The 13,626-nt window shown below is 30.6% G+C and overlaps 1 protein-coding gene across 1 annotated transcript in view; it reads right to left on the reverse strand.

The window, feature by feature from the left end:
- The window catches only part of LOC139503563 (neural cell adhesion molecule 2-like), a 54,440-nt gene that overhangs the window by 22,409 nt on the left and 18,405 nt on the right, over positions 1 to 13,626 (reverse strand). The window contains exon 7 of the mRNA XM_071293365.1: positions 6,293 to 6,383. Coding sequence (XP_071149466.1) covers positions 6,293 to 6,383 — 91 coding nt within the window. The remainder of the gene's footprint in view (positions 1 to 6,292; positions 6,384 to 13,626) is intronic.

Consider the following 13,626-nt stretch of genomic DNA (forward strand, 5'->3'; position numbering starts at 1 on the left):
AAAAGTCTGCATAAAAGCCTATATATATAATTTCTTATTTGTTCAACATCTAATTTAATCATAGGCAGATCCAGGGGTGGGGCCCTGGGAGGCCCAGGCCCCCCTTTCGTGGGAAAAATTTGGTTGATTATATAGGGAATCATTGAAGCATGACTGGAGCGGCCCCCTCCTTAGGTCAGTCAGTGGGCCCCCCCCCCCCCCCTAAGGAAAAGTTCTGGATCCGCCACTGTTAATGGTTGTGTGACCTGAACTCATGAAATCAATGAAAATTGGTATCCAACAAATAACAATGAATTGGCAGTAATACTGCAGACATGTTCTTGACACAGAATTTGCCAAGACAGCTGAAAACAAGAATATCAGTTCATCATATCGATAGAACATCATGCCAAGCTATCGCAATTACATTTTCATGTTCAGTGAACTGTGAAATATATGTCATTATGTACCCTAATTTGGCATAAAAATTATTAATAAATAGTTCAATTAATAGTGTTCTTAGTTTAAAGTAGATGTATTGTGGCAAACCACAAATACCTAAAAACAAAACTGAGACAAATAAACTGACAGTCTTGACAAATCATACAGTACAGATAGGAACAATATACATTGATACATATTACAATAATTTAATTTTGGATGTAACGTGTCTTCTGATTGGCTGATGTTGTTTCGTTTATCATATCATCATGACATAGACACAATTTTGTCATGTGACCATGACATCATCAATGTTTTTTCATGATTTACGCCTGTTTAAAATGGAGTTTAGAATTAAATTATAAAAAATAACTGTAATATTTTGTCAGTCTATTCGAAATAACATAAAAAATGTGGTGCACACTGTTAAATCACCCTATGTATGTTATTCAGTGTGCACCACATTTTTTATGTTATTTCTTCATAGACAGAAAAAATATTGCAGCCATTCCTTAATTGTATTTGTAAGTTCTCAGTACTTCAATCAATTATATGTTTAATATATATCACTTTTTTTTTGCATATAAGAATTTTTACTGTCAATGGTGCCCCTTTCCATCATGTGCCTTTCTTACTGCACTATAAACCCTATTAGAACTTTCTGCATTTGTACGAGATAATCTACATTTTATACAAAATGAGCCTTTTGTGTTATTTTGAAAAAAAACTAAATTTGTAAAAGACTTGAAGCATAATCTATGGATAAAGATATTTATTTTTTGTCAGATATAAAAATAACAATACATGTATTCCAAATTTTTCAATGCATGGGATAAATGATATCAGAACCTATATGTACAAAATGTATGTATAGTGTTATTTTCCTCATTCCGGAGGTGATATAAAACTTTGTTTGTAAAAGACTTAAAATATAATCTTGTCAGAAACAGAGAATATGTAGCTTGATTTATTGAAAGTTTTATATTGTTTACCCACGGATATTAACGGTTATAAATTCTTGACATTTTCTATATATCATGTGACAGGAATTTACCTTTAATAAGTTCTACATACAAAAGTTGCAGATTTTATGATGTAGTTAAATCTATTTACCCTTTAATGTTTACTGTAAAATCAAATTTGTTTAGAAATTTCAATTTAACTTGCTTACTTGTATAAGGATCAGCAAACACAGAAAGGGTTATGTAGCTAATTTTTTCCGTGTTTTGTGTAAAAGAAAAAAATCTAAAGGCATTTCTTTATCAAACAACAGTATGAGTAAAACTTTAAAGGAGATAGAGAGGGATATATTTTGTAAAAATTTACAAAAATTTACCAAATTAATGAAAATTGTTAAAAATTGACAAAAAAGGGCAATAACTCCTTAAGGGTCAACTGACCATTTTGGTCATGTTGAATTATTTGTATATCTCTATCTATAATATTCAAGATAATAACCAAAAATTGAAAAATTTCTTAAACAATTACCAATTGGGGGGCAGCAACCCAACAACCAGTTGTCCAATTCATCTGAAAATTCTAGGGCAGATAGGTATTGACTTGATAAATAATTATACTGCTTGCCAGATTTGCTCTACATGCTTTGGTTTCAGAGTTATATGCCAAAATCTACATTTTACCCTATGTTCTATTTTTAGCCATGGCGGCTATCTTGGTTGGTTGGTTGGCCGGGTCACATTTTTTTAACTAGATACCCCAATGATGAGGATTGTGGCCAAGTTTGGTTAAATTTGGCCTAGTAGTTTCAGAGGAGAAGATTTTTTGTAAAAGTTAACGACGACAGACAACAACAGACGACAACGCCAGGTGAGCTAAAAATCTGAAAAATAGCTTAATAAATGAATAGAAACCTTCTGTCAAGATGGAACTCTTACTGTATACTGTATACTGTATCCTGATTACAATTTGTAAAAACACTTGACTCTTTTCACAAAAGGTGTAATGATAAATGTGTACCATTAGCCAAACTGAATTATAAACACTCATGATAAAAAATGTCATGATTTTCATAATCTCCATTGTAAATCATCTACAATATTTAAGGCTTATGGCATATTTGATTTTTAAAGAAAAAGGAGTCTGGGGTTGATGTAGAAAACAGGAATATATATATTTTTTTTAATAAAAGTTCTTCTATTCTTCATCCGTACATTTTTATCCGTCTTATACTAAATTTGTCAATGTCAATTTTGACTTAATTATCATGTTAATGCACTGATGCACAAATTGTATGCAATGTTGAATTCCCATACAAATTAAATCACTTCAGCTAATATTTTATCCTTCACGAAAAATCAAATATTAAAACTCAATGCATATGCATAATTTCATCTTTAATAGCAAAACGGATATCTCAATAGCATAAATAGATGTAATTTTAAACTTAATTGGGAATATATATTTTAATCCTTATAATTCTCTATAGTTACCAAATATACTTAAGACAGAAATGTTTATTTGTAATGCATTTAATTAAAATACCCTAAAAAAAATTTATACCATTGTATACTGTCAGGCTATTCAATAAGTCATTGATATAGTTTTTTTCAGTTAATTATGCTATGTTTAATTAAATATATCTTGTTTTCTATACACTATATGGGAAAATAAAAAAGCCACACATGAATACCGATACATAAAACCATCCATTGGCCATGTTTTTATGCATTTTTTTGTAAACAAACTTATGAATAGAAAGTTCTGTCATTACTTAAATGTTTGAAAAAAAAATGCAGTTCGAAAGTTAAATTGATAACGTCATTTTCGATGTTCAAATATTGTGGTATACACTGAAACCCTGGTTTTCCCCTTACCAATGAACGTGTCACCGTCAAAAGCAATGACGGCCTGTAACAAACGCCAAAATGATTGTCAGAAAGGTCAACCATGTCTGTTCGGCACGTTTTGGTTTCTGTTTTGCACCTTCTGATTTTGCCGTTGTTCCACCCATTACAATGTGTTTTGTCAATTATGCGGTTTAAACTTTAAGGCTCTAAATGTTTTTCTGCAGTCGATTCTTTGCCAGTTCAGTTAATGGGAAACATTTATGGCATTAATCTGTGCAAAATTTCATTCATCAATTTGGTTAGCAGTTGACGTTGCGGCCGTAGATCTGTCTCACAAATGACGTTGTCTTATCAAATTCTATTGACGCTGCATTGTCACTACATGTTGATCTAGTCTTTGATGGTCTTCAACAAATCCAGTCTACCAGTATCATTGTCGGAAGGACAGTAAGACGAGTTTCTGACGTCAATTTTTTTGTGTTGCAGCACGTTCACGTTTTCTTGTTTGCAGAATTCTAATGAGTTGATTCAGCTTTTCATTCCTGAGTTTTGGCAATATGGAGATGCAACATTTTTTAAATGATTAAAGTGTGTCCAAGGATTGAACGAACTGTTTCACAAAAAAAAACAACGGAAAAAATCTTTTATTGGCTCGAAATTTCTCTTTCTGAAATTTCGTGCAATCTAAAAAATCTTGTATGTTCAATAACCACAGGTAAGAGATGTTTATTTTTCGAAAGGGAAAGACATAATATGATGAGCATGAATAGTAGTTGTATGAGGATCAAACATTATTTGGTGAAAAAAAATCTACAAAATGAGTGTTGCGTTTTTAAAGCCAGTCAGTATATATAATGAATTTCGAAGAAGTTAAACTAATTCCCTGTGAATACCGTTGTCGTATATTTGGAATATACGCAATATATTATCAAGAAATATCTAATTCTTAAATTAAAATGCTTTAGAAAACATCCCCAGTATATAAGATAGACAAATATTTTGTAATGGGTTTACATGCACCTAAACTTATATTTTAATGGATCTTGACCTACTTTTTTTTTAACATAATGATTCTTAGTCAATGAGAAGTGTCCAGCATACATTCAGTACAATATACACCCCATCCCTCAAGCAAAGGGTTTAATCATTAGCAAGAAATACATGTACATTGAAACATTTAAACCCATTGGCACTCATACTACAATTTCTTAAATCTTCATAAAAATGTATACTGGAGTTAGTTTTAAAACATATTATTAAACTCAAAAACTATTTTCATACTAACATTCAAGCATGAACATTTATATATCTTATTTACTGCATTAAATCTATAAAAAATTTATGTATGTTATATTTTGAATTCTATAGTTAAACTGTGGGACTTTACTGAAAGGTTACCACAATTAACTGCATCAGTTCACAGTTCAAAATACTTCAAATGAAAACTTTAAAATTTTAAATTAGGAAATTTAAAATGCCAATTTGAATATATGCTAACTTTTGAATTGATTAATCAGTGAGTTCTAATATAATTTGATTTCAAAGGTTTGATTTTCTGAAAAAGATTGAATTGCTCTACGACAATGACCCAAAAAAACCTGGTTCACATTATGTGGTAACAGCAAGATTTAAATCTCAGCTTAAAAATGATAAACCTTCTAGAACTACAAATGAACTACATATCTTGACAAAAATAGGTATAATTTTAGACATTTCTATTACATGATGTACACCTTATAAATAATTATTTAGTAGTGCAAATGTACTTATTTATTGAACATCAGTCATTCCATATTTTGTGTATTAGACCAGGATAACCAGCAAGTGCTTATATCATGAATATTAACATAGACCTTTTTGGTGGTAAATAATGTTTAGGACCTATTAGCATGATTAGTATATACTTTTTTTGAGACAATTGACCAGTCAAACCATGTTTATTTCCTCTACTCTGGAGACTTAACTATTCTACCTTGATACTAGATCTAGACTGTTAATTGTAACCTTTCAAGGACCCAAATATAACTCTCTGATTTCTAACTTATATGTGAGAATTCAATATATAAATTGAGTTGAGAAAAATCAAATCAATTTAAAATAGTTATACAGTTATTCATTGTCGGAATGTTAGTATCAACTTTCGTACTGATCCGTACAAATTTGTTAAAACACATTATTTGGTTTTCAAATTACAGTAATTATTTATTTTCTGTCATGGTTTTATTCAAACAGACAAAATATTTTGGCATCACTCCAATTAAAGGGGTGGTTTAACTAATAAATTATGTAAAAGAAAGTAACTGATCTAGCATGTAAGGAAGTAAGTCTACTAGACCTTGGTAAACTTAATTTTTGTTTATTTAAGCAAATGTCTTGTTTTATTATTTGTACTTGCAAAGACAGTGCCAAAATAAAAACACTAGCTCTTATCCTGGGGCTAGTTAGTCCTGATTCATGTTTGGGAAATGTTAAAAAAAAAATAGTTAGACATTGGTCATGTTGGTTAAACTTCAGTGTTTGTTTATTTAATCAAATGTCTTACTTTATTGTAAGTACTTTGCATGCAAAGACTGTGCCAAAAACATTAACTCTAAGCCTGTAACTAGTTAGTCTTGATTCATGTTAGTGAAATTTTCCAAAAAAATGGTTTGACATTATGTAAGTGTTTTCTCAAATTAACTTTCTGACTAGGAGTTTTTTTGTCAGCCTGTCAGCCCAATCGAAGCTAGTTATAGTTTTTTTGGCCAGCTCAAGGTTCTGGGGTTTGGACCCCCCCCCATTTTTTGACGATCAAATCAATGCATTTGAATAGGGACATATGGTTGGAACCCCAACCCCCCTTTTTCAATTTGCTGGATCTGCAACTGAGACATAATTACATCAGAAAGTGCAAATAAGCAAGGCATAAATGTATAAAGATGATAACGAATTCAGCCGCCCCAAAAATAATTGTATTTTTGTGGTATTAATTTTGTCACAGGCAAAACTACATATGTGTATCTATAGTTACTATTTTATTTTATTTCAAACATTATCTCCCTGTTCAAAATAAGTGTTGTACTTACTAGTAACCTTGGGGACATGCTACACATAATCCATAATCATAGTAAGTTCCTGCAGCACAGCTAGTGATACAATCTGTTGCACAGTTACATGCTAAAATAAATAGAAAAAATGTTGGATAGAATAGATTTTTTTAAATGTTTCTACCAGTACTCTCTATTTGTTCAGTCAATAGTTGTTTGACATGAAAGATTTTTTAGCTGATTTGTTAATCCTTTGTTAACTGAAAAATGTGGAATGGTTTATGGTTATCTATACATGCAGATGTAAACTTAAATGTCATTTGGTCTCTGGTAGATAATTTTCTCATTGGCAATCATACATGTACTTGTACCATATATTCTTATTTTCATAATACCTCACATGTATATATTGCATTGATCTTAGGCGCACACCAAAAACAAAATAATCATTCAATATTTCAGGGAAATTCAATTGGTTAAGAATAAGAGTTATTGCCCTTATTTTCTTTCCTTTTTACAAACAAGAATAACATTTACTTTGTCAAATAACTATGTTCTATTCAAAACACTCACATATGTGGTTTTAGAGCTGTCTTAAAATAACACAATTTATAAAAGTGAAGCTGGAGCTTTTGATACAAAATTTACATATTGAAAAAAATAACTCTTCGACTACAACCATTCCTTCGCTAAGAGTAATTTATAAGATGCATATACATGTATAATATATCATGCCTTTTCATTTCAAACAACAATCACTTCATAAAATTGAGAATGGAAATGGGGAATGTGTCAAAGAGACAACAACCTGACCATATATAATAATAAAGAGTGCTCGATTAGCAGTTTCTTGTCTGAAAAATAACCATAATTTTCATTTCATGTCGGGGGCCTTTTATAGTTGGTTGTACAGTTTGGGTTTTTCTTTTGTTTAAGTCTGTACAGTTGCCCTTTGATTGATAAATTGTGGTGTTTAACACCAATTTCAAGAGTCAACACTATTGTGTGTTTTCATATATAATTGTCAGATCTATTGGTGGAGTGTGGAAGCCAGTGTCCTCAGAGATAATCATTGACCTTCGATGGGACAACTAACAAGTCTAGCCAATTAAGATGAAAGAGTTGGGTGTACCAGTTAGACCCACCAGCAGGATTCAAACTCACAAACTCAGTGTTGACTGACTAGAGATTATAACAGTAGTTAAACTACTCAGACAGTGAGTCAGACTACTCAGCTACAAGGCCTCCAGTTACCCATACATTTTTTATGTAATTGCTTACATAACTTCATTTGATCTTTTTTAGATGGCTGTCTCATTTACAATCATACCACATCTCTTTTTTGCTGAACTATTGGTATTTTTTAGCAATAAAAAGCTTTTTCCTATAGTTAAAATTATTTTTTGCAATGAAGAGCATTGATCTTCTCATAGAAAACAAAAATACATACATTTGTACATGTAGGGCATGAAGAAAAGGGCTAAGTAGTGCACAAAAAGGCATAGGGGAACTGCACCTAACCTTAAGTCCTAGGTAGACACTGATTAAGCTAAGATATAGGATAGTCAAACGGTAGATATACAAAATACTCGGAACTAACATTAATCAAGATCAATATGATATATGATATAAAAAGCCAAGGTGACATACTGAAGTCCGCCAATTATAAAATCAAATCGTAATTACACTAATTATATAGAAGTTTTAACTTGTATGAATGTTATTTCACAACCAACTTTTTAACTGATACAGTATAAATTTCTTTTTTTAAGCATAGGTATATACCTCTTGCCAAATTATTTACATAAAATCTCAAATGAATATTTATCCAAACAAAATGTATTTGTTTAAGTGATTTAAATAAAATATGCTCCTTTGTCAGTGTTATTTATGAACAAATTAGGAAGACCTTCTAATGTTGTAATTTTCAGGACAAGTACGTCAGACTTTAGATTATTTACTTATTTACTTGGACGACACAGGAGGCCATCTTTTATAATGAATAAAACATGAAGTTTAAAGCCAAAATTTGTACTTACGTAAAATTAAAGAATTAATGGGAAATCTAATTTCAATAATACAATGTAGATAGATCATGTAGATAGACTCTTATAAATTACATTTTGGTACATGTAGATGTATAACCCCCCTTAAGTTATAAACATTTTAAATTCTGAATAATTCTTAACCATTTGAATTTTCTCATTATAATTTGAATTTTCTAATGAATTCAGTATGTTTACCTGTAGAAAATATGGAAAAAATTTACAGATGCATTTACAATGTACATGTATATCAATAAGTTCATATTCATCATAATTGGTGTTATATTGTAAACTTAGTCTTAGTTATGGTGAAATTTCTTTAAGAATTCCAATTTTTTACATAATTTAGCAGGTTTACCATGATATTATATAACTAGAGGCTCTAAAGAGCCTGTGTCGCTCACCTTGGTCTATGTGAATATTAAAGGAAGCAGATGGATTCATGACAAAATTGTGTTTTGGTGATGGTGATGTGTTTGTACATCTTACTTTACTGAACATTCTTGCTGCTTAAAATTATCTCTATCTCTAAATTTGCTCTTGGAACATATCAAAAGGGTTGATCCGGAAATTGTAAGATAGAAATTTCTTGAATTTAGTAAATAAATATGATATATTGTGTCTAAATGAATGCTGGCTTAAATGTCCCGATGAATTTGAAATGAAAGGCTACGAAAAAGAATTTGTGTATAGAGAAAAATGTAAAGGAGGAGGTGTAGTTATTTTTTATAAGAAATGGTTAACTCCCTATACTACTGTATTGAATTGTTGTGCAGATAGTATGATCTGGTTAAAAATTGACAAAAATGTATGTTTAAATGGTTTAGATTTGTATATTTGTGCTATTTATATTCCGCCTGATAAAAATGTATTTTACCGTAAATATGATATAGACGTTTTCGATATACTGCAAGAAAATATTGAACATTATAGTACATTAGGAACTGTGGCTGTGATAGGCGACTTGAATGGACGAGTAGGTCTAAAAGCGGACAATATAGTTAATGATACATTGGATAAAGAACTGATTAACAGTATTTCTTTTATTGACTATGTAAATGATAGTTATATTTGTAATAGAAAATCTGAAGACATTAAACCTCCAAATAGTTTTGGTCAGCGTATATTGCAGTTATGCCAGTCGTCCGGTCTATGTATATGTAACGGCAGATTTGGAACAGATAGTGGGAAAATAACATTTAATAATAAAAACGGTAGTAGCGTTATTGATTATTTATTGTTTACACAAAGTGAAATGTTTAAATGTTTAAAATCTTTTTATGTTGAACCATTTAATATGTATTCATGTCATGCTCCAATAGTAGTTGAATTGTACCTTAAGGGTAATAATCAGTCTTACGGTCAATGTCATTGTAATAAAACTAAGTTCAATATATTTAACTGGAATGAAGGGTCAGAAGATGATATCAGAAGTAAATTGATACTCAACACACAAAAGTTTGATGATCTACTGGTAAATTTTGACGAAAACAGCGATATAGATACGTGTGTAGAAAGACTTAATAATCTTTTAACTGATATATATGAACAGTATACGAAATCTGAAGTAACATACAAAGAACAGTGTGAATTTTGTGAAAATGGCGATAAAGTTTATAAATCTAATGCGGACAAGCCTTGGTTTACCGATGAATGCAAAACATTATACATACAATATCAAAATGCATTAGACAGTTTTAACAAATACCGCTCGGATGAAAACAGAATTAACTTTAACCTTTCAAAGCCAAAGTATAAGTGCTGCGAAACAAGACTTAAAAGACATTATAAGAACCAACGAGGAAATATGCTGTCGTCACTAAGGAAGAAAAATCCGAAACGTTTCTATAAGAATTTTAAAAAACGTAAAAAGCGCATTAAAAATAACATTTCATTGGACCAATTCGAGGAACATTTTAAAAAACTTATGTCTAAACCGCCCGAAGTGAATGTTGGAACGAGTGATACTCCGGAAACAGTTTTTGAGGAACTTGATCTTCCGTTTACAGAAAAAGAACTGGATTCGTGCATCAAAAAACTAAAAAGAGACAAGTCGACTGGTTATGATGATATAATGAATGAGTATATACTGTTTGGTAAAACTTTATTGAAACCTGTACTTTGCAAACTGTTCAACAATATTTTATGTGCTGGAAATTTTCCTGAAATATGGGTGAAATGTATTTTAATTCCAATTTTTAAGAAAGGAAATCCTGACGATCCTGGAAACTACAGAGGTATTTCGTTGGTGTCCCATTTAGGAAAACTATTTACGTCGTTGATTAATTCAAGACTTATAACATGGTGCAAGATTAACAACACTCTGACAGATGCACAATTTGGATTCCGTCCTGGATACGGCACTTCTGATGCCATCTTCTGTCTTCATTCCCTGATTTCTAAGTCATTAAGAAAAGGTAAACGCTTATATTGCTGTTTTATCGATTATATTAAAGCGTTTGATAGTGTTTTTCATGTAAAATTGTGGTTGAGATTAGTTAGATGTGGCGTTACTGGTAAACTTCTTACTGTAATTAAATCTATGTATTCTAAATTGAAAACTAGTATAAAGTGTAATGGAAAAATTTCAGATTTTTTTAATTGTAATACTGGCTTGATGCAAGGGGAATCTTTATCCCCTTTATTATACTCTTTGTATGTCAATGATATGGAAGTAGAGCTAATCAGTAATGGCTGTCAGTCATATGATTTGAAATCCTTAAATTTATTTTTACTTATGTATGCAGACGACACTGTTTTATTTAGTGAGAACATAGATGATCTGCAAAATATGATAAATACTGTAAACTCTTCTGCAGAGGAATATGGTTTATATATTAATATGTCTAAAACTAAAGTGGTCGTGTTTAGAAATAGAGGTAGTGTAAAAAGTCAAGAAAAATGGTTTTTGAATAACAACCAAATAGATATATGTGATAGTTTTGTATATTTGGGTATTCTTTTTAACTATAATGGCAGTTTTTTACATACACAAAAAATGTTAGCCAATCAAGGAAGAAAAGCTGTTTTTGCTTTATGTAGTAAAATTGTAGATGAATATTATAACTGTGAAACGTTACTGTCCTTATTTGATACTTATGTATCTAGTATACTTAATTATAGCTGTGAAGTGTGGGGTAATCATAAAGCTGATGATATAGAGAAAGTACATTTATATTTTTTAAAACGAATTCTAAAGGTTAGAAAAACTGCTGTAAATAACATGGTTTACTGTGAATTGGGACGTTATCCAATGTATTATGAAAGACAAAGAAGACTGATTCAGTTTTGGTTTAAATTATTAAATACTGATAACTGTATACTTAAAGCATGTTATGAAGATATGTTGGAGAGTTCATTTAAAAAACCCAATGACAAATCGAATTGGGCATGTTCAGTCAAAGATATTTTATGTAGATATGGTTTTCATGATGTATGGCTAAAACAAAGCGTAAATAATGTTGATATATTCATACATGAGTTAAAACAAAGAATGAAAGATACCTTTATTGCTGATGCTAATGCTTTTTTTAATAATTCATCAAAATGTATACTTTATAGATATATATATGACACAGATATACTGCAATTTTATTTAGATAGACCTGTTAATCAAATATATAAACCTTTTATATGTAAATATCGTATATCCGCCCATAGCCTCAACATAGAAACAGGCAGATATTACAATGTAGATAGAGAAAATAGATTATGTACTATGTGCAATAACAATATTGTAGAAGATGAATACCATGTTGTTCTAGAATGTAATAGATATAGTGATGTAAGAAAACTATACATTAAGAAATATTATTGGCAATATCCATCCACTTTTAAACTTATACAGTTGTTATCAGTTCACAATGTGAAAGAACTTAATAATTTAGGTAAATTTTTGTTTAATATTGAAAAAAATCGTAATATGTAGTTGTATTAATTATTTATCATATGAATTTATTTTCATTCTCCGCCATACATATATTGTGTATAATTATTGTATTTATATTTCACTGATACAAAATATTGTAAAATTGTATATTCTATAAGCTGTATTGCTTCTGAATAAAGTATTATTATTATTATCTATAATGAACTTGGCCCAGTAGTTTCAGTGGAAAATGTTAGTAAAAATTTACAAATTTTATGAAAATTGTTAAAAATTGACTATAAAGAACAATAACTCCTAAGGGGGTCAATTGACCATTTCGGTCATGTTGACTTATTTGTAAATCTTACTTTGCTGAACATTATTGTTGTTTACAGTTTATCTCTATCAATAATAGTATTCAAGATAATGACCAAAAACAGCAAAATTTCCTTAAAACTAACAATTCAGGGTCAGCAACCCAACAACCGATTATCCTATTCATCTGAAAATTCCAGGGCAGATGGATCGTGACCTGATCAACAATTTTACTTCCTGTCAGATTTGCTCTTAATGCTTTGGTTTTTGAGTTATAAGCCAAAAACTGCATTTTACCCCCATGTTCTATTTTTAGCCATGGTGGCCATCTTGGTTGGTTGGCCGGGTCACTGGACACATTTTTTTAACTAGATACCCCAATGATGATTATGGGTAAGTTTGGTTAAATTTGGCCCAGTAGTTACAGAGGAGAAGATTTTTCTAAAAGATTACTAAGATTTACGAAAAATGGTTAAAAATTGACTATAAAGGGCAATAACTCCTAAAATGGTCAACTGACCATTTTGGTCCTGTTGACTTATTTGTAGATCTTACTTTGCTAAACATTATTGCTGTTTACAGTTTATCTCTATCTATAATAATATTCAAGATAATAACCAAAAACAGCAAAATTTCCTTAAAATTACCATTTCAGGTGCAGCAACCCAACAACTGATTATCTGATTCATCTGAAAATTCCAGGGCAGATAGATCATGAATTAATCAACAATTTTACTTCCTGTCAGATTTGCTCTAAATGCTTTGGTTTTTGAGTTATAAGCCAAAAACTGCATTTTACCCCTATGTTCTATTTTTAGCCATGGTGGCCATCTTGGTTGGTTGGCCGGGTCACTGGACACATTTTTAAAACTAGATATCCCAATGATGATTATGGCCAAGTTTGGTTAAATTTGGCCCAGTAGTTTCAGAGGAGAAGATTTTTCTAAAAGATTACTAAGATTTACGAAAAATGGTTAACAAGAGTGCACACGCTGAAATGTCTCGCCTTCTATACTAATCATTGATATTATGTTGATAGTCCTAAGTATAAAGCTCAGCTTTATACAACTGTCACATAAACTTAACATTAACCAAGATAACTAAACAAAGACCAATGAACCTTGAAAATGAGGTCAAGGTCAGAT

The sequence above is a fragment of the Mytilus edulis genome, chromosome 14 (genome assembly GCF_963676685.1).
Source record: "Mytilus edulis chromosome 14, xbMytEdul2.2, whole genome shotgun sequence".
NCBI lineage: Eukaryota > Metazoa > Mollusca > Bivalvia > Mytilida > Mytilidae > Mytilus > Mytilus edulis.